The sequence below is a fragment of the Microcebus murinus genome, chromosome 3 (assembly GCF_040939455.1).
Source record: "Microcebus murinus isolate Inina chromosome 3, M.murinus_Inina_mat1.0, whole genome shotgun sequence".
NCBI lineage: Eukaryota > Metazoa > Chordata > Mammalia > Primates > Cheirogaleidae > Microcebus > Microcebus murinus.
The window spans coordinates 78,051,018-78,075,936 of NC_134106.1; the positions used below are offsets into that span (position 1 = coordinate 78,051,018).

The 24,919-nt window shown below is 33.3% G+C and overlaps 1 protein-coding gene across 5 annotated transcripts in view; it reads right to left on the reverse strand.

The window, feature by feature from the left end:
- Positions 1 to 13,714: 13,714 nt before the first annotated feature.
- Positions 13,715 to 24,919, reverse strand: part of TSGA10 (testis specific 10) — a 100,294-nt gene continuing 89,089 nt past the window's right edge. For 3 of the 5 annotated variants that reach the window (XM_076001020.1, XM_012786999.3, XM_012787005.3), the window contains 4 exons: positions 22,271 to 22,473; positions 20,545 to 20,649; positions 20,296 to 20,445; positions 18,755 to 18,930 (listed from right to left, as the gene is read on the reverse strand). In XM_076001020.1, the coding sequence (XP_075857135.1) occupies positions 18,897 to 18,930; positions 20,296 to 20,445; positions 20,545 to 20,649; positions 22,271 to 22,473 (492 nt within the window). In that variant the 3' untranslated portion in view covers positions 18,755 to 18,896. Of the gene's footprint in view, positions 14,674 to 18,754; positions 18,931 to 20,295; positions 20,446 to 20,544; positions 20,650 to 22,270; positions 22,474 to 24,919 lie in introns of those variants that run through there. The other 2 variants (XM_012787000.3, XM_076001021.1) reach the window with 2 other exon arrangements.

Here is a 24,919-nt window from a genome sequence, read left to right on the forward strand (position 1 = left end):
AAACATTCAACAAACTAGGGATAGAAGAGAACTTCCTCAACCTGATCAAAAGCATCTATGATAAACTTACAGCTAATATTATACTAAATAATGAAAAGCTAAATGTTTTCCCCCTATGATCAAGAAAAGAACAAAAATGTCTTCTCTCACCACTTTTATTCAACATTGTACTGGAGGTAACCAGAGCAATTGGCAAGTAAGAGAAATACAAGGCATTCAGATTTGAAAGGAAGAATAAACCAACATTTGCAGATGGCATGATGCTATAAATAGAGAATCCTAAGGAACAAGTTCAGAAGGGTTGAAGGACACAAGATCAATATACAAAAGTCAATTATATTTCCATACACTGGCAATAAACAAACTGAAATTAAATTAAGAAAAAAAGTCCATGTATAAGAGCATCAAGAATAATAAAATACATAGACATAAACTTAACAACAGAAGCACAAGACTTATACTCTAAAAACTACAAAATACTGTTGAAGGAAATTCAGGAAAACCTAAGTGAATAAAAAGCTTGTCCATGGTCATGGATCAGAAAACTTAATATTGTTAAGATGACAATACATCCCAAACTGATTTACAGATTTAATGCAATGCCTATGAAAAGCTCGAATCACTTTTTTTTGGAACAATTGACAAGCTGATCCTAAAATTCATATGGACATATAAGAAACCCAGAATTGGCCAAAACGATCTTGAAAAGAACAAAGAGGGAGGACTCACACGTTCTTGTTCAAAATTACTGCAAAGCTACAGAAATCAAGACAGTGTGGTACTGGTACAGCATAGACATATATATCTAGGTAATATAATTGATATTACAGAAATAAACCCTCACATTTATGGTTAATTTTCAACAACAATGCCAACACAATTCAATGGGGAAAGCAATAGTCTTTTCAACAAATGTTGCTGGAACAACTGGATATCCACATGTCAAAGAATAAATTTGGATCTTTCTCTCATATCATACAAAAAAATTACCTCACAGGGGATCACAGACATATGAGAGCTAAATCTATAAAACTCTCAGAAGAAAACAGGAATAAATCTTTTTGACTAGGGTTAGGCATTGATTTCTTGATAAGGGACTTGTATCTAGAATATATAAAGAACTCTTAAAACTCGATTAATAACAAGACAAGTAACCCCATTACAAGTAGGCCAAAGATTTTAAACAATATGTCTCTGAAGACATATGAATGGCTAATAAATACATAAAAGATGCTCAACATCATTAGTCCTTAGGGAAATGCAAATCAAAGCCACTTCACAGTCACTAGAAGGGTATAATAAAATATGTCATAATTAAAATATACAAGTCTTAAAATAATACATAACTATTTATAAAAGCATCAAAAATTTAAATACCTAGTAACAAATATTTAATAATTTGTGGAACAATATCTTCACACAGAAAATTATGAAATATTACTGAGAAAAATCAAACAGAGGAATATATGTTCAGGGACTAGAAGACTCAATATTATAAAGATGTCAGTTCTCTCCAAATGGATCTGTAGATTTGACACAGTACAATAAAATTCCTAATAGGTTTTGTATGGAATACCACTAAATGATTTAAAAATTATATGGAAATGCAAAGCAAATATAGCCAAGATACTTTTGAACAAGAAAAATAACATGAAAAGACCTGTGTTAAAGGAAAGCAAGACCTTATTGTAAAGATAAAGTAATTAAAACAATAAGATATTTGTCAGATAGACAAAGAGACCAATAGAATAGTATAGAGAGGCCAAAAACAAAGCCATACATATTTCAAAACTTGATAGGACAAGGTGGTAGTGCACACTGGTAGAGAAAAGGTGTTCTTTTCAACAAATGATGCTGAGTTAACTGAATATCTATATACAATGAAAAAAAGTTCAACCTCTATCTCACACCATGCATAAAAATCAATTCCAGATAGATTGCAGCTCTAAAATTTACAAGCAAAACAATAAAGTTCATAAAAGATATGAGACATAATTATAACCTTAAGCTAAGGAAAGATTTCTTAGATATGACAGAAAAAAATGCATGCCCATAAAAGAAATTATTAATAAATTGGACATTTTAAAAATTAAATACTTCTACTTATTAAAAGACACCATTAAATAAGTAAAAAAGCAAGCCACAGAGAAAGGTTATTTGCGACACATGTTACTAACAATGGGCTTGTTCCCAGAATACTATATGAAGAACTATAACTTAAGAAAAAGAGAAAACCTAATAAAAAAAAAAAAACAGGTAAAAAACTTGAATAGGAACTTCACAAATATGTATACCAACTGGGTAATAAGCATCTGAAAAGGTGCTTAACCCCATTAGTCATTAGGGAAATGCAAATTATAACCATAGTGAGACACCATTTTATACTCCCTAGCATGGCAAACCTTAAAAAGACTGACAATGCTAAGCTTGTGGAGCAATGTGAACTCCCTTAGACTGCCACTGGATGTGAATATTAGTGCAATCACTTTGGAAAACAGTTTGGGTTATCTACTAAGGTTAACATATGGATACTCTTTAAAAACCGTAATTCCACTTCTAAATGTATACCCAACAAAAATATATGGACATGTACACCACAGGGCATGCACATAAATGTTCATAGCAGCACCATTTTATGAGTCCAAACCAAGAAACAACTCAAATGTCCATTGCCAGCAGAATGAATAGTGTTTTATTTGTACAATGGAATAAAACTGAAAATATATATACATTTATCAACATGGGTAAATGTCATAAATATTGAATGAATAAAAGGAAAACTAATATATGATTCCATTTATAAAAATCTCCAAATACACAAAACTAAATTATAAATCACTGGTTATCTGGAGGAGACAGGAGTAGGGATTGAGATTGAAGAGGAGAAGGAAACTACTGAGTCGTGGCATATTTCATATTTTCACTCAGGTGATGATTTTAAGGGCATTTCTTCTATGACAATTCATTGAGTTCATGAAACATTTATATTATGTACTTTTCTGTATGGTTATAATACTTCACAATAAAAATATATTCTATGAAGTATTGCTAAGACTTTATTATTTAGTTATTATTAGGTTTTTCTACTAACAAAATATAGAAAATTAGGATCAAGGACTTTTCCGCTCCTCATCCCTATAGGTGACCTTTTCTAGCCTTTCTCAATGTATCTGGCATATCAGATGTCAGGTTTATGACTCTATGGGATCCTGGTCACAAAGACATTGTTTTCCAGAAAAAAGAAAAATTGTTTCTTCCCATTGTGGAATCCAGAGATCTGCTTTGTTTTACCCCATCCTTGCATCCCTGGTATGAATCCCACTTGATCATGATGAATAACCTTTTTAATATGTTGTTGAATTTAGCTTGCTGGTATTTTCCTGATGATTTTTACATGTTTTCATCATGGATATTGGCCTGTAGTTTTCTGGATTTTCGTTGTTGTTGTTGTCCTTGTCCTTGTCTGGTTTTGATATCAGGGTAATGCTGGCCTTGTAGAATGAGTTTGGAAGTATTCCCTCTTCTTTAATTTGTTGGAATAGTTTGTGTAGAATTGGTTCTTTAACTGCTAGAATTCAACAGCAAAGTGGTCAAGTCCTGGGCTTTTCTTTGATGGGAGAATTTTTATCACTGCTTTAATCTCATTACTCATTATTGGTCTGTTCTGGTTTTCTATTTCTTCTTGGTTCAATCTTGGTAGGTTGTACGTGTCCAGGAATTTCTCCATTTCTTCTAGGTTTAGCAATTTGTTGGTGTATAGTTGTTCAAGATGTACTCTAATGGTACATTTTATATCTGTGGTATCAGTTATAATGTCTCTTTTCATCTCTGATTTTATTTGGGTATTCTCCCTTTTTTTCCTTAATTAGTCTAGCTGAAGGTTTGTCAATTTCATATTTTTAAAAAAACAACTTTCATTTTGTTGATATTTTGTATTGTTTTTAGTCTCAATTTCATTCTGCTCTGATCTTTATTTCCTTCCTTCTACTACCTTTGGGTTTGTTCTTGCTTTTCTAGTTCCTTCAGGTAGCATTAGGGTGTTTATTTGAAATCTTCCTACTATTTTGACATAGGTGTTTATTGCTGTAAACTTCTTAGAACTTCTTTTGCTATATCCCATAGGTTTTGGTATGTTGTGTTTCCATTTTCATTTGTCTCAAGGAATTTTAAAATTTCCTTTGAAATTTCTTCATTGACCCATTTTTGTTCAGGAACATGTTTTTTTAAGATACTTGATATGATTTCAGTTTTTAAAAATTTATTAAGTGTTGTTTTGTAATGTAACATGTGGTCTATCCTGGAGAATAATCTATGTGTTGATGAGGAGATTTGTGTATTCCACAGCTGTTGGATGGAATGTTCTGTAAATGTCTGTTAGGTCCATTTTGTCTACAGTGCCTTTTTTTCTTCTAGAGACAGGGTCTCACTCTGTCTCCCAGGCTGGAGTGCAGTGACACAATCACAGCTCACTGCAGCCTTGAACTCCTGGCCTCAAGGGATCCTCCCACCTGCACCTCTCAAGTAGCTGGGACTACAAATGTACACCATTATGCCCAGCTAATTTTTAAATTTTTTGTAGAGTTGGGGTATCATTATGTTGCTCAGGCTGGTTCTCCAACTCCTGGCCTCAAGTGATCCTCCTGCCATGGTTTGCCAGTGTTGGAATTATAGGCATGAGCCACTGTGCCTGGCCTACAGTATGTTTTAATACCAGTGTTCCTTGGGGGTTTTTTGATATGGATGATCTGTCCATTGCTGAAAGTAGGGTGAAGTCCCTTGCTATTACTGTATTTTTTTTTTTTTTTTTTGCAATCTCTCCCTTTAGGTTTAGTAGCATTTATTTTATATGACTGCTGTCGTTGGGTTCACATATATTTACAATTATTATATTCTCTTGCTGTATTTATCATCCTTATATAATCACCTTCTTTGTCTTTTTCTAACTGTTCTTAACTTAAAGTCTATTTTACTGATATAACAACTACTACTGATTTTTTATTTATATTTACATAGAGTATCTTTTTCCATCCCTTCACTTTCAGTCTGTGTGTGTGTCTTCATAGGTGAAGTGAGTTTCCTGTAGATAGCATATAGTTGGGTCTTATTTTTTTTAATCCATTCAGCCACTCTATGTGACTGATAATTGGAGAATTTAATCCATTTACATTTAAGGTTATTACTGATAGGTAAGGGTTTACCATTGCCATTTTGTTAATTCTTTTCTGGTTGTTGGTAGATCTTTTTCTCTTCTCTTACTGTCTTCCTTTGTGGTTAAGTGATTTCTCTAGTACTATGTTTTGACTCTGTGCTATTTATTTTTAGTATAGCTATTATAGGTTTTTGCTCTGTGGTTACCATGAGGCTTACAAAAAACATCTTATAGTTATAACAGGTTTTTTTTTTTTAACTGATGGCAACTTTAATCACAAAGAAAAGTAACACACTCTACACTATTCTCGCCCATTTTGATATTTCCACTTACATCTTTTTATATTGCCTATCTCTTAACCAATTGTTGTAGTTGTTTTTAGTAGTTTTGTCTTTTATTCTTCATACTTAAAATACAAGTGGTTTACTCTAATTACAGTATTTGAGTATTCTGAATGTGTTTCTTTCATTTACCAGTGAGTTTCATACCTTCAGATATTTTCTTGCTATGCATTAGTGCCCATTTACTTCAGGTTGAAGAACTCCCTTTAGCATTTAAGATCAGTCTAGTTTTAACGAATTCCCTCAGAATTTGTCTGGGAAAGTCTTTATCACTGCTTCATGTTTGAAGGATAGCTTTGCTGGGTACAGTATTCTTGGCTGACAAGAGATTTTCTTTTTTCTCTCTTCACTTTTGATATAGTACACCACTTTCTCCTGGCCTGAATGATTTCTGATAAGAAATCCACTGAAAGCTGTATTGGGGCTCTGTTGAATGTGATATGGGTCTTTACTCTCATTGCTTTGAGTATTCTTTATCTTTGACTTTTGCTAACTTTATTATGATATGCTTTCTTCTTTGGGTTGAATTTGATTAGTGACCTCTGAGCTTCTTGTACCTGGATGGTGTCATCTCCAGATTTCAGAAGTTTTCAACCATAATTTGCTTAAATATGCTTTCTAGCCCTTTTGCTCTCATCTCCTTCAGAAATTCCTATTATGTGGATGTTAGTTCACTTGATGGTATCCCATAATTCTTGTAGGCCTTCTTCACTCTTTTTTATTCTTTTTGCTCCTCTGATTGGGTAATTTCTGTCTTCAAGCTTACTAATTCTCCCTGTTTGATCAAGTCTGGTGTTGAAGTTTTCTAATGAGTTTTTCAGTTCAGTTATTGTATTCTTTATTTCTATGACTTCTATTTGATTTTTTGTTTCTATTTCTTTGACAAATTTTTCATTTGGTTCCTGGATTATTTTCCAAATTTCATTCAGTTTTCTATCCATATTTTCTTGTGATTGACTTAACTTCTTTAAGAGGATTATTCTCAATTCTCTGACATTTTGTAGATCCTCACTTCTTCTGGATCCATGGCTGAAATTTTGTTGGCTTCTTTTGGTGGTGTCATATTTTCCTAAGTTTTCACAGTCCTGTATCTTTACATCAATGCCTGCATATTTGAAGACAGAGCCACTTCTTCTAGTTTTTATAGGTGTTCCTTGGTGGTGTTAGGCCTTTACTACTTAGTATCAGAACTTAAATGCTGACCTATTGTTTCTTCCCATTCTGGGAGGGCTTATAGTGAGCACCAGAACTAAATCAAAATGAAACCACTGCACTGGAATTAACTCATTGCCTTGCCATTATTTCCTGCTGTGGGGAAGATTTACAGTGAGTGCCAGAGGTTAAACACCCTGGAACTATATTGTTGCCTTGCCATTTTTTCCCAGTCTGGGGAAGACTTAAGTAGGCATCAGAACTTAATCCTGACCTTTTAGTTGTTTCTAGGCCAGGGAGAAGCTCCTCGTGAGCACCTAGGCTTTGTGGAAAATCTGGCCAGGGATTTGGGCCTTCCTGTAGATTGTGTCCCCTGCAGCACTATGGTGCCAGCCAGTCTCTTCAACATGGTATCCCTGCTGGTCAGAGCACAGAGTAGTCACCAAGATCCATATGCCACTTGCTGCAATCAGTTCCTCCCTCTGTGTCCCAAATTTACCTGAAGTACTTCAGCCCTTCTGGCATTCCCATTGTTCCCATGGGATGAGACTTAAGTTAATTTTTCTATGACATGTGAGGTAAGGGCCCAACTTCATTATTTTGCATATGAATATCCAGTTGTCCCAGTATCATTTGTTGAAGGGACAGTTCTTTTCCCCATCAAGTGGTCTTGGCAAATTTGTTGCAAATCAATTAACCATGTGTGGATTTATTTCTGGACTCTCAATTCAATTCCATTAATCTATATCTATCCCTGTGCCAGCACTAAACTGTTTTGAATACTAAAGATTTGGAGTAAGTTTTGAAATTGGGAAATGTGCATCCTCCAACTTTGTTCTTAGTTTGTTTCAAGATTTTTAAAAAATATTCTGGGTCCCTTGCAATTCCATATGAATTTTAGGATTATCTTTTCCATTTCTGAAAATACTCCAGTAGGATTTTGATAAAAAATTGCATTTATGGCCGGGTGCGGTGGCTCACGCCTGTAATCCCAGCACTCTGGGAGGCCGAGGCAGGTGGATTGCTTGAGGTCAGGAGTTTGAAACCAGCCTGAGCAAGAGGGAGACCCCGTCTCTACTATAAAGAAATTAATTGGCCAACTAATATATAGAGAAAAAATGAGCCGGGCATGGTGGCGCATGCCTGTAGTCTCAGCTACATGGGAGGCTGAGGCAGCAGGATTGCTTGAGCCCAGGAGTTTGAGGTTGCTGTGAGCTAGGCTGACGCCATGGCACTCACTCTAGCCTGGGCAACAAAGCGTGACTCTGTCTCAAAAAAAAAAAAAAAAAAATTGCATTTAATCGTAGATGGCTTTGGGAATACTGAATAAAATCTTGGCAAATCCAAGAGGCAAGAAAGAAGCATCAAAGTGAAAAGTTCTTCAGAAATAACAAAGAGATGACAAGGATGCATTATTTATTGGTAAATTCACCAATTAGTGAAAACTCTATGATTGGCAGGAAACAGTCAGACAATTCACAGCCAAAGATAAATGAGGAGGCAAAAGAGCAAAGAGGTTTACAGCCTGGTCACTTGCATCAGACAAACCTATGTTCAAAGACCTTGACTCAGATACTTATACCATTGTATTTTATAGTTGAGAAGTATTCCATGGTATACATATATATAGCACATTTTATTAATCCACTCATATATTGATGGGCACTCGGGTTGTTTCCACATCTTTGCAATTGTGAATTGTGCTGCCACAAACACTTGAGTGCAGATGTCTTTATTATAGAATGTCTTTTTTTCCTTTGAGTAGATGCCTAGTAGTGGGATTGCTGGATCAAATGGTATTTCTATTTTTAGCTCTTTGAGCTATCTCCAAATTACTTTCCACAGGGGTTCTACTAATTTGCAGTCCCACCAGCAGTGTAAGAGTGTTTCTATCTCTCCACATCCATGCTAGCATTTGTTTTGGGGGGACTTTTTGATTAAGGCCATTCTCACTGGAGTTAGGTGATATCTCATTATAGTTTTGATTTGCATTTCCCTAATGATTAGAGATATTGAGTACTTTTTTATATATTTGCTGGCCTAAATTATTCTGTCTTTTGAAAAGTTTCACTTCATGTCTTTGCCTACTTTTTGCTGGGACTGTTTGATTTTTTTCTTGTTAATTTTCTTAAGTTCTATAGAGATTCTTGTTATCAGCCCTTTATGGGATGTGTAGCATGCAAATATTTTCTCTCATTCTGTAGGTTGTTTATGTGCACTAATGATAGTTTCCTTGGCAGTGCAGAAGCTTTTTAATTTGATTGGGTCCCATTTATTTATTTTTGTTGCTGCTATGATTGCTTTGGAGGTCTTCGTCACAAATTCTTTGCCTAGGCCAATGTCTGTAAGAGTTTTTCCAACATTTTCTTCTAGAATTCTTAAGGTTTCACACCTTAGGTTTAGGCAAGACATGCAGCCTGCTTGAGTATTCTCTTGATAGCCTAGTGGCTATCTGTGAAGTTATTGGTCTGTTTGGACATTACTTATCATGTATTAAATCTTCAGGGTCTACTCTATCAGCTACCACTGCTAATCTATTTTTGTTGTAAACTGATTGATCTCTCAGCACACCTTCTTCTCTTTGTCATCTTCTTTCTTAACTTTCCTTCTTTAATAAATACAGCTGTTTTTAGTCTATCATACAAAAACTTTTAGTTCTCCAAACAGCTAGTGATGTAAATATGACTCTTCCCATACTGAACTGAAAAGAATTGAATCCAGAGGGGTTATAAAATTGTCCTTTATAGAAGATCAAAAATCAAAGCAGATTTACCATCTGACAATATAGTGATCATCTTCCTCCCTACAGATGTTACTTCCACATTAATTCAAATGAATCATAGTATTACTTGGAATAAGAACTAGTATTTAAGAGCATCTTACATAGTTCTCAGCACATAGAAGGTGCTCAATTACTTGTTAATACTTGAATATTTTTAATTGCCCATTCATCATGCAGTTGTAAATGTTACTTATTTCTATGAATTCTGTTAAAAGAAACATTTGCTTGAGTTCTTTACAGATTCTAATTATCAGCCCTTTATCAGATGTATAGCATACAAATATTTTCTCCCATTCTGTAGGTTGTCTATTAGTTCTAATGATTGTTTCCTTGGCTATGCAGAAGCTTTTTAATTTGATCAGGTCCCATTTATTTATTTATTTTTGTTGCTGTGATTGCTTTTGGCAAATGTCTAGAGTTTTGCTCAGGCCAATATTTAGAGTTTTTCCAACATTTTCTTCTATAATACTTATAGTTTCACACTGTAGATTTAAGTCTGTTATCTATCATGAGTTGATTTTTGTGAGTGGTGAGAAATGAAGATCCTGTTTCAATTTTCTACATGTGGCTGTAAAGAACTGGAGCAAATCAGCAAGAAAAAATAAAAAACCATTAAAAAGTGGGCAAAAGACATGAACAAAAACTTCTCAAAAGAAGATAGACTAATAGACAACAAACACATGAAAAAATGCTCAATATCTGTAATCATCAGGGAAATGCAAATCAAAACCACAATGAGATATCACTTAACTCCAGTAAGAACAGCTTTTTATAAAAAAATCCCCAAACAACGAATGCTGGTGTGTATGCAAAGAGATAGGAACACTGGTGCACTCTTGGCAGGACTGCAAACTAGTACAAGCTCTATGAGAAGTAGTATGGAGATACCTCAAAGAACTAAAAGTAGAACTATCATTTGATCCAGAAATCCCACTACTGGATATTTACCCAAAGGAAAAAAAAGACATTCTATAAAAAAGACACCTGCATTTGAATGTTTATAGCAGCACAATTCACAATTGTAAAGTTTTGGAAACAACCTAAGTGCCCATCAATATATGAGTGGATTAATAAAATGTGGAATATGTATATCATAGAGTACTACTTAGCTACAAAAAACAATGGTGAACTAATACCTCTTATATTAATCTGGATGGAACTGGAGACCATTCTTTTAAGTTAAGTATACAAGAATGCAAAAACAAACACCACATGTACTCATCATTAAATTGGAACTAATTGATTAACACTTATATGAACTATGGAAATAACATTTATCAGAATGTTAAATCAAAAATCAAGCAGGCAGAAAGAGGAAAAAGGCGACGGGTAAATTAACACCTCATGAGTACAATGCACACTATCTGGGTGATGGGCACACTTTGACACAAATGGTAAAAAAGCCATTTATATAACCAAAATGTTTGTACCCCCATAATATTCTGAAATTAATAAAAAAAAACCCTCAAACATTAAGTAACACGTAAGGAAATTGGTCTGATCCTCTAATTTTGTAGTCTTCTATTTATGTAGTCTTCTAAACTATAATACACTCATTTAATATATTCATTCCTTAAAAGACTAAGAATACCCTTTCTATCAAAGAATTTATTGAAAGAGGTGAGTTCAGGTTGATATACCATGTATTATTTTTTCAGTGATATAAGATGTTTTGAATGGTTATTATTCAAAGGAAATTGATAATGACAGGCTGAGTATTTTGTGGGGATCATAAAATCTTAAGGTAATGATGCTTTTGACTTTATTTAATATAAATTGTTTTCATGAAGAAGAAATTACATGTTTTTAATAACTGGGAAATTATTTGAATTTAAAGATTAGTCAAACTCACACTGCTTATGTAGAAACATACTAAGGTGCGAAGAATTAGTTTATCTAAGAGGCTTAAACAGGTGGTCTAATCATCCTGAAGTTTTTTTGTTTGTTTGTTTTTTGGTAATATGAAGCCCGAGTTTTTCTTCACTTGAGAAATTCAGAACCAACAAAAAATCTAAAAAGTTATATTCTGATAGCTTATAATTTCGCTTTGAATAACAGTTTGTGCCATTAAATGGCCTAAGATTTGCTATGATAGCTATTTGGAGAAGACCACAAATACATGAATTTTGAAGATTATTTTCTCAATTTGTAGCTCATTCTACCTTACTGAAAATAAATAAGGCTGGAAAACTGAGCTGTAAACTATTACTGGTTATGCAAGGAATGCAACTTTGAGCATAGAATTTGGGGAGCTGAGGAGACTCTATAAAAGAGACTCTATAAAAGAGACTCTATAAAACCATAGCAAGGATTTATGGGAAAATGTATAGGAAGACAAGAAAAGAAAAAATGGCAGATTCTTATGAGTGATACTTTAAACCATTTTAAGTACCTGGATGCATAATTTCAAATAAATTTTTAAGCACTAACTGTTTAGGAATCATAATTTTTTTCCTTTTTTCTTTTTTTTTTTTTTTGAGACAGAGTTAAACTCTCTTGCCCAGGCTAGAGTGCCATGGCATCTGCCTCACTCACAGCAACCTCAAACTCCTGGGCTCAAGCCATCCTCCTGCCTCATCCTCCTGGGTAGCTGGGACTACAGGCATGCGCCACCGCGCCTGGCTAATTTTTTCTATTTTTAGTTGTTTGGCTAATTTCTTTCTATTTATAGTAGAGACAGGGTCTCGCTCTTGCTCAGGCTGGTCTCGAACGCCTGATCTCAAGCAATCATCCCACTTCACCCTCCCAGAGTGCTAGGATTGCAGGCGTGAGCCACTGCACCTAGCCTAGGAATCATAATTGACTAAAAACCCAGTGGCTTCCACTCACATTCTTTTTTCTTCTTTTGTTTCTCCAGCATAAATCACTTGTAATCACTGTGGCCAATACTCTTACAGAGTCCAAGCTAGAAATTTTCTTTATAGTATTAACATTTTTAGTTGATTCCAATCTAAATTTTTAGTAGCTGATATTATCAGAACATATTTAATCAATTCATTATGCCTATTGTTGCTAAACTGTAATAAGGTGGATGAATTATAATATACTAAAGATAAAAAAGGTAACACCTATTTCTTTTGAAACTATAGCTTATGAACTTCATCAGAATGGATCCTCATGCCAATGTCTTGCTTTTACTTTCAACAGAAAGTTGGATGATGGCTCAGATAAGCCAAAGAAAAGAAAAGACTAAGAGAATCCTGGTGGTGCTTGGAACTTCAAAATAGGGTTTTTATAGAACAAATTCTGGATTTAAGTTACTCAGAGGTTTAACAATTCCCTTTCACAACACCCTTACTTCAGCAGGAGTGGATGTTTTGTACTGAACATGACATTTGAAAGCTGAGAGCTCTTTTTCAGATTTGCCATCAAGAATATGTGTGATATCAAGCAGAACCTTGGAGGTAAAAAAAAAAAAAAAAAGAAAAAAAGAATATGTGTGATAAAAGATGAAAGATTTATATACTCTGAAGAGAAACCAGACTATGGGAAAGTTTAGTAAATATGTTTGGTATAGTGTCTATTGCGTTTGTATTAGGCAGCTTCTACCATATCAATAGGCTATTAAATATTTATATCAAATAATTATAATCTCATTTAATATAACAATTGTTCTTGAATATACCCTAACAAAAAAATCTTTTGTTTGAAATTTTAAAATATAATACAGTTGAGGTTTCTCCTACCTTTGGATAATGTTGGCCCCTTTCTACTTATCACATAATTTCCTTTAAAATATTCTTTAATTAATGGTACAAGTATAGTATACTTTTAATCAAGTATGGAAAATCTTACATATTTCATTCCTGTTTCTTCTCTTATGCCCTTCTCCCCATATACTGCCCTGCACGTGTGTTAAGTGCATATGACAAATGACACTCAGTTCTTTGTCAGCTCTTCTAGGTGGACAGACTAAAATTAACGTTGTGATGGCCTGGTGCTAAGGTTATTGAGTCACCTAGCAAAGGTTAATTTTGTAAATATATCAATATATTATTTATTATTACAAAGAATAACTTTTTTGCATATTATTCTTTAAAATATTTATAAAAGGGCATCTTGTTCTAAATTATTAGGTTTTTTTTCAACCAATCTGTAATGGCTTAAACTAGATGAGTAAAGCTGAAGGTTTTAAAAAATCAAACTATAGTGAATATATAGCATCAATTTATAATTAAGTATCAGAGCACTAATGATTATACAAAACCTGAATCAGGGTACTACCCTACATAACTTTAGTCATACTGAATAGTGACTATAAAAAATGAGAAACTGTCTACATCATATGAATACTATTAATGACAGGACTTTTTTATTAAAATGGCAAGAATACAAATAGCTTATATTAGTAAAATACAGTGGCATTCAGGCTCTAATATCAACATTAAATCAAAGCCTATGGACAGATAAGGTAAGAGATTTAGGATATTTTGGAAGAAAAAAAGGAAACATCACTGAATTTGTTATTCTAGATTACAGACAGCTGCCACAAGCAAAAATAAAATAAAATGGCAATTAAGTTGGTTGCAGTACTTTAATGTTTTAAAGAAAAAATTTTAAAAATACAGATTTTTAAGTCTTACATTCTTGACAGATATATATCATCACCTACCTTTCTAAAAATAGGAGTAAACACAATTGTAGAAAATGTATGTTAATTAGTCTTTGAATGGTACAATATCATGGATTTAAAAACCCTGACACACTCCTACTTTCTGCTGCTTTGAAATCAGATTATAGCATGGAATTTATGTCAGGTTGGTTCCAAAATGGAATATTGGGTCGCAGGCTAGTATTGGTAATCTGTGCCCATTTTGGCACAATTTCTCCAGCCATGAAAGCATCAGAAAAAAAAAATTAACCAACCAATTATTTGAGATACCAAGAAAGGAAAGGAAATCAGTTTTGTAAAAACACTTTTCCCTGTTTTTATAAGGTTCTTTATTTACTCCGGATAGTTAACAGAACAGTGTTTAATAGTGAAGTAAGCAGATTTTACACTCACTATTACTGTATGAATAGAAAGAGCCATATGCATTTTTGTTTTTATAAGTCATCTCAGATCACTGCGATATGGTACATGAAAACAGAGATTCAGAGACATAAAGTTAATAAATACATTCAACATTGTCAAGCATTCAAAAGATAAATGCAATCATATAGCAAAAAAAAATCAGTTTGTAACTTTGACCTTTCCCAAGGATGTGAGGAATCTTTTCACATGTCAGAAATCTCTATAGCAAAGATTCCTATAAGAGAGAAAAAATTATGCAGATTAATATTTTTAACTCAACTATTTCAACATGTGTAACATGTATTCTAGCATTACTTTAGCAAAACTTAGGATTTTTCCCCAGCTTCTGTGAAGAAAAACAGATACAATGTATTTCTTTCCACTAAGTTTTCACAAACTGTGGTATTAATATATTCATACCATGGAATACTGTTCAACAATAAAAAGGATTGAACTATTGATATGTACAACTTTGATGGATCTCATGGGCATTATGCTGAATGAAAAGGGTAAATTTCAAAAGGTTACATATTGGGTATGATTCCCTTTATATAACATTCTCAAAATGACAGAATTATAGAGATGGAGAAGTAATTAGTGTTTGCTAGGAGACAGGGATGGAGAAGGGCAGGGCTACAACTATAAAGGGGTATCACAAGGGAATGAGTTCTTAGATGCTGATGGAATAATTCAGTATCTTGATTTCAGTGGTAGTGTGTATGGTTTGTAAAAAAAGAAAACTACACACATATACATATGAGTACATCTAAAACCAGCGAAATCTGAATAAGGCCTATAAACTAGTTAATCATATTGTACCAATGTCAGTTTCCTGGTTTGTAAGATAGCGTCACTACAGAAGTGGGGACAGATATGTAGTACTCTCTGTACTATTTTTGTAACTACCTGTGAGATTGTAATCATTTTTTAAAACTACCTGTGGCACATCTATACTTTTACCTACTCAGCAGTTAAAAGGAACATGCAACAACTACTAATACATGCAACAACCTGGATAAATCTCAAATATATTACGGTGAGTGAAAATCAGCAACTAGAGGCTGCATACTATATGATTCCATTTATATGCAGCCTGGGAAAAGCAAAACTAGAAGGACAGGAAACAGAGCAGTGGCTAGAGGAAAGTAAATTCAGTACGTTGTTGTCTAAATAAGGGGCAGCCTAAGAACACAATCTAAAACTGACATTAAAAGGTTAAGAATAAAGGGGATTAGGAGCATTGTTAAAAGTATTAATAGAAAGGTAACAAATAAAATAAAATCTTCCTAAATACCAAAAGAAATTTGTTAAAAAGCAAAGAGACTAACCAAATGCAGAAACACAAAAAATAATCACATATTACAGACAGTAATCATAATATAATATGACCAAGTTGCGACCAAACATAACGGTCATGTCAATAATGCAAAGGATTTTAACTCACCCATTAAAAAAAAGATTTTCATAATGGCGCTCATAAAGCAAACCTCAAACACAGTGTACACAAGAGATATACTTAAAATGCAGTAATTCAAAAAGCTAAAAATAAAGATATTTACCAGACAACAGAGATAGTAAGAAAATAGGAGTTACAACTCTAATGCCAGACATAGTCAAGCCAAAAAAAGTTTAAGTGCATCGGAAATGGACACTGTATAAAAGCCACAATGAAGAATGACAGTTCAGAATACCTATGCAACAAATAAATCAGCAAACCACCTATATAAAGCAAAATTTATAGGGAATGCAAGAAGAAATAAGAAATACTAATAATAGGGGACTTTAAAACACCACTCTTCGTATGAAACAGGTCAAGTGGGCAAAATTAAATAATGATATAAAAGATGTACAAAAAATCAAAAAGTTAAATCTTTTAGCTATATAATGATTACTATATTCTGATAAGAAAGACTACATCTTCTCAAGTGTACATGAACTGCTTGCCAAAATTGATCACATAGTAAAGCACAAAGAAAACATCAGGTTTCATAAAACAAATATTATAGACAATATTTCCTAATCACAGTGCAGTTACATTAGAAATTTAAAATGAAACTCAAACATAAAAATCCCTTTCAACTGAAAATTAAAAGATTTTCCATCAAATAACTCGAGTAAAAATATGAAAAGAAATTCCAGAATTTCTGAAAATAATGATAATAAAAACATTACCTATCAGAATCTATTGGATATATTTAAAGCAGTAACCAAAGGGAGATTCATAGCCCTAAACATCTATATAAATAAAAAGAAAGAATGGCAATAAATGAATTAAATTACCAATTCAAAAAGTTAGACAAAACCCCAACAAATTAAAAGATAGCACAAGGAAAGAAATAATAAAAATAAAAACAAATAAGAGAAAGAAAAATAGTAAACCAAATCAATAAATGAAAATCCTAGTTCTTCAAAGCAGTGAACAAAGTAAACAAATCACTAGTTAATACAGAAAAAAAGTGGGGGATGGGAGGATAGGATACATATAAAAATAAGAAATGACAACAGGGATATAATTATATAGGGGAAATTAAAAAATTTAAAAGATATTACATTGGTCACTTCTGTGCAAATAAATTAAAAAACCCAGAGGAAATCAATTTATTAGGCAAACAGAGGAGAGATAGAAAGCTTAAAAAGACCAATTGCCAAAGAAGAAATATAAAGTTATCAGTGAAGTACCCTACAAAAAAAAGAACCAAAGCAATGTGGTTTCATGGGTGAATTCAACCAAATTTTAGAGATCAGATAGTCCCAAACTAACACAAATTGTTTCAAAGCATGGAGAATATAGTTCAAGACATAAAAATAGTAAAAGAAATAAAACTATCTATTTTTACAAATGCCATGATAGTATACCTGGAAAAGCCTAGAGAATCAAAGCTAAAACTTAATGAAACAGTAAAAGAATTTAGCAAAGGTAGCAACATAGAAAATTAACATGCAAAAATCAATAACATTTTTTGAAGATATAATGAATGGAGAAAAATCTTATTTATAATAGCAACAAAAAAGGTAAAATTTAGGAATAAATTAACAAGAAATGTTCAAACTTATATAAAGAAAACTATAAACCATTCCTGAAAGATAAAAAAGTGAATCTGAACAAATAAAGGCATTTCTTCTTCTTGGTTAGGCTGCCTCAACATTATAAAGATGCCAGTTCTCCCCACGTTAATTTATAAACGTATGTAATTCTCATAAAAATTCCAATGGGCTTTTTAAAATGGACCTAGACAAGTTGACCCTAAACTTCATATGGGAACTAAACTCACAAGAAAATACAGGTAAACACTTAAAAGGAAGAGCTCTTAGTGGGCACTAGTCCATTGTTGTGCTGGAGGTGACTTATAGCTGACTGTAAATTTTGAATAATTTTGTAATCTAGTGGCTAAACCATTGGGAGCTTGAAACTGGCCACAGAGTATTTACATCACAGAAATTGGCAAGTGCTACAGATAGGTCTCTCCCTCTTCCCCTTTGGAGTGCCAGTTTACCAGCACATCACTGGACTTGTTCTGCAGAACTAAAAATACCACAAAGCCTCTATAATTAAAATAGTGTAGAACTGGCATATAAATAGGCAGATTAACAGAATAGAAACAGAAAGTCCAGAAAGAGACTTGAATCACTGGGACAATGAGTATTTTCAATAAATGATCTTGGGAAAACTGGATTCATTTGGAAGATGATAAAATCAGATTCATTCCTCAAACCACACACACAATAAACTCCAATGTATCAGAAATCTAAATGTAAAAAGTAAAACTGCATACATGCTAAAAAAAAAACAAACATTCTTCTATTATCTGGGTAGAAAGATTTCCTATGAATAGAAAACCAGATACATTAAAGGAAAAGATTTAGAAATTTGACTACATAAAAATAAAAACTTATACATGGAAAAAACAGTACTGTCAAATTAAAAGACAAATGACAAAAATGGAAGAAAATATTTATAGCATGTATTACTGATAAAGGCCTAATCTCTCAAATTTAAAAAATTTTAACAGATCAAAAATTTATTGGAAAAATAGAACAAATGAATAGATAATTCAGAAAGAGAGAAATAAAAATATCCCTTAAACCTATGAAAAGATATTCAAATTCACTCATAATAAGAGAAATGCAAATTAAAACTACATGGAAATACCATTTCTCACCCACCATACTGGCACAGATTCAAAAGCTTGACAGTATGCTCTGCTGGTAAGGCTGTAGGGAAACAGGTACTCTGACACATTGCTGGAGAGAATGCAAAAGTGAGGGGAGTTTGGCACTAACAAAACTACATAGGCATTTACTCCTCAACCCAGCAATCCCACTTCTAGGAATTTATTCTGAAGATATTTCACCAATAATACAAAGATACATATGCACAAGATTATTAATCACAGCCTTGTTTGTATTTGTAAATTGTTGGAAATACAAATGTCCAAGTATGGGAGATTGGTTGAAAAACTATGGTATATCTGCAAAACGGAGGACTACATAGCTGTAAAAAGGAATAAGGAGAATTTATATGAATCAATATGGAGTTATTTCCAGGAGATACTGTTAAGTGAGAAGAACAAACTGCAAAGAAACATATATATCATGCTACTTTTTGCATAAGGAAAAATAATAAAAAGATATATCTGCATATCATTAGCATAAAACCACAAAGGAAGGAGGTGGAGGCATGAGTGATGGGATGGAAGGCTCTGATTATTACTTTTTGCAGAGTTTTGACTTTTAAAAGTACGTCAACATACATACTCAAAAATAAAATTAAGTCAAGGAAAAAAACTAAGAAGGGGAAAAATGAAAGCAAATTGAAACAAATGAATCTAATGTTATTTCAAATGAATATCATAACAACATTGAAAGGTGGGGAAAAAAAGAATTAACCCAAATAATTTATGTATTCAGTATTTGACTATATCGTCCTCAAGGCTTGTGAAAGGTAGTGTGTGAGAGGAGGAAGAACTGCAAAAAGATTCTGAACTTTTTTTCAGTTGGTCTGTTTATTGTAGTGATATACATGAAGAAATTTTAAAACTATTTTACATGTATCCTGGGATTGAGCAAATGAGTAACTACACTGATGTTGTGTAAATGTGGTGATGTTGAGCCTGGGTTCTCACTGTAGATGAAAGAACATAACAAATACAGAATGGAAGAAGGCAAGGAAGAAACACGTGATGATGGTTTGGAATCTGAGGTTTGGGTTGTATTTTTTAATGTGTGTGCACATGCAAGTGAATGTGTATGCGTATGTGTGTGTGTGCAGTGAGAGAGAGGGAGCATATGCAAGAGTATGAGAGCGTGAGACAGTACATGTGTATATGATAAAACAGATGGGTAAGATTTTTAAAATTATGAGTATGGGTAAATGGTATGCAGATATTCTTTGAACTATTTTTATTTTTGTAACTTCTAGTAAAGTTGAAATCACTTCCAAATAAAAAGTTTTTAATGGAATTTGTAGCATATAGAAATATACCTAAAATATTTTCCTCTGAAAAATTATTCATAACTTATTGCTTTTCTAGAGCAAATATATTTTATACTGCTATGATAACCAACATTTTATAATAAAAGTACACAAAATAAATTTATGTTTTAGAGATAAAAAGATCAGATTTTTAAAGTATAATTTTTATAAACATTAGATAAAATATTAAAGATCTTTCACTTTAGTATAATACTTATATAAAACTATCAAAATCCTTTATTTTTACATTAACATATCTTGGTAATCATGTTTAAATATCACTATGAATGATAAATTGTTTACTGAGTTTCCCTACTCCCTCAAATATTCACTGTACTATATTGCTACATGGTCCCAAGAGAATGGATCCTTAAACTGCCTTACTCTTCTAATGATCGATCTAGGCCTCGGTCAGGAGATCGATGGTGAGCACGTTCTGGTGAATGGCATTTTGCATTTTGTTTCATTGAAGAACTCAAATGATAAGCATTACTTGAGTAATTCTGGCGGCGAAGTTCTTGCACAGCCCTCTCCCTAAAGCAAAATAGTGATGTTTTTAAATTTTAAATTTTATATCCAGTTATCTAAAAAACAATGCTTTCCAGGCTGAACATTGCATAGAGATAAACCTACCTCTCAAAGCGCTCTGTCCCTAGTTGTCTTTTGGTAATATCTAAATCTGCTTCCAATTGCGTTACGACATTTCTGAACTGGGCCACATCTCTACTCTGGATGGCCCTGTATAAAAGAAGATAAGAGAGTAATAGCTGATTTAACTTAAAATATGGCTATGAATCCTAGGATACATTAAACCATGTTGGCAATGGTTTCTCAGCCGATTCCAAGTCACATTGCAATTTTTATGAACAGATTTATTAGTCCATCTAAAATATGTCAATTTTAAATAAACTAAGTGTATAAAAGTAGCCTACTTGAAAAGCCTAAGCAATTCCAGCCCCATTCAATTAGGTAAATCTTCTGTCTCAGTTTCCCTATGTATATGTTAATATTATATGTTATCTATCTATACTGTTTGCTGTAAATCATTTTTATAAAGGTATTTGAAGTATATTAATGTAAAGTAATAGTGTGATCAAATAATTAACACCAGAATTCATTAGCACCATGATTAATACGGTCTTGTTTTATATATATCAATTTAATCAAGTGCCTTATATATACTTATAATGAAATTTGATATATACACTATTAAAAACATAAACTCTTCAATTTAAGGATCTTCTTTAATGCTAAACAATGCCTCAAAAACCCTGTGATAAGGCACAATATCATAAGGAAGATAATGACACATAAATGATGCTTGCATAAAACATTCTATCCTCTTTGATTGATTTCAGGACAGCATTATAGACTGTTCAAATCTAAACCTTAGAGACTAAGAACACAAATGATTCTCATGCTAACTAATTCTAAGTGATAGCACTTACCAGCCAGTCTAAAATAGAGTGTACCCTTTAAGGTGGGAATTTTGGCATACTTCACTAAGGTAGATTTTCACCTACCACCTTAAGAAAGTGATCCTGAAAAACCAGTTGAAAATATCACAATAGCCCAGCAATAGTTACTGAAAAGAATGACTCAGTCACAGCCCTGGCTCTGCAGCCTTTGCATAGTCAGGGGCTCCTTGGAGTGCCTGATCACCAAGACCATGATTCCTATTCTTCTCCAGGCCCTGGGCCCAGATATGAGGACAGAATGGAGGCCAAATGAAAACAGGGTTGTAGTGGTACAGATAAGAATAGGGGCTAAAGGTCCCCATCAGTTTTTGTGAGAGGTGACCAAATTTAATAATAAAACATTCACTAACCAGGAAGGCATGTCCACCCAACCCTCCAGGACTTCTAATAAAGTGCCAGTGGTGCTAGGAGTCAAAAAATAAAATCAAGGGTCTGAGGAAGTCTTCAGCATTTTGTAAATGCAGGTTTTCTTCCAGGTATTCAGTATACACTCATAGGTATATAAGGAAATACTACATGGCAAATGGAAAGATTAGGTTGCAACACAAGGAGGGTCCATGAATATAAAACAACTTCTGGTTTCAGAGTGCTTAATTTTTTTTTTCTGACCTAGTTTTGTTTCCTAAGGGCAATATTTTAGATCAGACATTCTATTATACCCCAGACCCTGTTAGAAACAATCAACAGAAATGGTTAAACTTAAATTTAGATAATAAAAAGCATAATAGAAATAAGTAATCTTAGGCAAACCACAATATTTCTGATCCTCAGTTTAATAAATGGCAAATTATAGAAGTCAAATTCTCTAAATTCTAGCTTTAAAATTCTAATATATAAATTTAAGAAATATGACTTTGTTATTATATTGCTAACCAACTCACATTTTATTTTCTGCCAAACAAAGGTGTTCTTTAAGAAGCTGAATTTCAGATTCTTTTTCTTGAAGTGCTATCTGAGACTGATATTCTTTGTCTCGATTGGCCACCAGCAAAGCTTCTAGATTCTGCATGGAGATTCTCTCATTTGTCATCTGACTCCTGAGGAGTTCTATTTCAGAACGAGCAGAATCTAACTCATTCTCCATCTGTATAATAATAGGAAGATATCTACAGTTACTCATTTACTTAATTCATATATCATCAGGGACTCATAAAATTTTTGTAGTATGTTATAAATTGACAACCACTTTTAATTTGATTTGAAATTGTGTCCTCCTTCTTACCAAATACACATATCATACATACACACATAGTATCCCTTTCCTCATCTATCTGATCGTATCAGAAAATTCATGAATTTAAGTAAAGGTTTATTAATTCCAAGCTGCAATCAATTTCCATTTCCAGCTCTGATATTTTTTATATACTTCTGCAAGACTGACATGGTGATATCAGTGACTACGGCTTTGTCCTGAGTTTGGTGAGTTACAAACATTTAATTACCTCATAGAATGTTATTGTACTCCATAATTAAGGAATATAAAGAATAACTGCACATTTCCTCTCTTGCATAATCCTGTGGTTTGTGCCTCTTGCGGTTTGTGCCTCTTGTGGTTTGTGCCTTTTACCTCTTGCATAAACAACATAGAAAAATAATAGATGCCACTAGCATTCCCCGCCCTGGTCATGACAATCAAAAATTTATCTAGACATTCCTATCATAATTGTCCACGGGAGAAAATCTCTTTCAGTTCAACCAAAACCACTATCTCTGTTTTCCCCCTACCTCCAGCCCCTGGTCACCATCATTCTATTCTCTGTCAAACTCATAGTAGCAGGGATAGTTTTGAGACAAGTCTTGGGGCTTGCTCTGCTCCCAGGAAGGCTCTTCTTAGCTGTCGCTGTCCATAGTTCTCTATTCAATTTTTAAGTGCTCTATTGTTTTGATTTTTGATATCATGAAACCAATAGTTCCTCTTAATTATGGAGCATTGCTTTCTGTAAGCCAAAATTTCTACTTCTGGGAATCCATCTTAAGAATATAATGCAAAATGTGATAAAAAAAAGTTTTATGCAGTATTTCCATGTTGTTTTATAAATAATTTAAAAATCTTTATACAGAAATGGTAAATAATAGGATCATCAATTGTAATATACTATTATTGCAAATATGCAGAAAAACACACAAATCTAACTAGGGAAAGAAAAGGTATAGAAGTAAATGTGGCCGGGCATAGTAGCTGACGCCTGTAGTCCTAGCACTCTGAGAGGCTGAGGCGGGCAGATTGCTCAAGGTCAGGAGTTCAAAACCAGCCTGAGCAAGAGCAAGACCCCGTCTCTACTATAAAATAGAAAGAAATTAATTGGCCAACTAATATATATAGAAAAAATTAGCCGGGCATGGTGGTGTATGCCTGTAGTTCCAGCTACTAGGGAGGCTGAGGCAGTAGGATTGCTTGAGCCCAGGAGTTTGAGGTTGCTGTGAGCTACGCTGATGCCACGGCACTCACTCTAACCTGGGCAACAAAGCAAGACTCTGTCTCAAAAAAATAAAATTAAAAAAAAATTTTAAAAAGAAGTAAATGTAACAAATTGTCTATAATGGGAAAAGTCCCTTATTATAGTTTTAGGTTCTGAAATCCATTGTAGCCTAGGATGATGACCACACTTTTAAAAATCCTTTGCTTCAGGCCAGGTGTGGTGGCTCATGCCTGTAATGCTAGCACTCTAGGAGGCCAAGGTGGGTGGATTGTTTGAGCTCAAGAGTTCGAGACCAGCTTGAGCAAGAGCAAGACCCCATCTCTACTAAAAATAGAAAGAAATTAATTAGCCAACTAAAAATATATAGAAAAAATGTAGTCCCAGCTACTCGGGAGTCTGAGGCAGTAGGATCGCTTGAGCCCAGGAGTTTGAGGTTACTGTGAGCTAGGCTGATGCCACAGCACTCTAGCCTGGGCAACAGAGTGAGATTCTGTCTCAAAAAAAAAAAAAAAAAAAAAAAAAAAATCCTTTGCTTCATTCATTCTAAAATTATATGAGATTCTCCAAAGCACTCTTAATATTATTCCTAAGGAAGTCATCTATAAAATAAGTATTAAAGAACATTAAAGGAAAGATATATGGAATTCACGTTTTCTCAAAATTCCTTTTGAGAAGAGTTAGTTAATAGATATATAATACTGATTTCTTTTGAAGATAGAAAACTAAGACCAGGATGAATGTGATATGTGAATTATATCTCAATAAATATATCTTAATAAACATATTTTTTAAAAAAGAAAACTAAGACTGAAAAACATTCTAGAATCCCAGTGCTTTAAATCTTTTTTATAGAAGAGTAAAGGTGGCAATATAGATCTTTTATCCTTAAGTTCTCCTTTGTTATTTAAAATTATCTGAGTAATTTCAGGGATCCAAGCGTGGTTCAATATACAAAAATCAATCAATTTAATCTATTATATCAACAGCCTAAAGAAGAAAAAATCATATGATCTTATCAATCGAGGCTGAAAAATCATTTGACAAAAATTCAATACCCATCCATGATAAAAACTCTCAGAAATATGGTAATAGTCTACTTAATGCTGACAT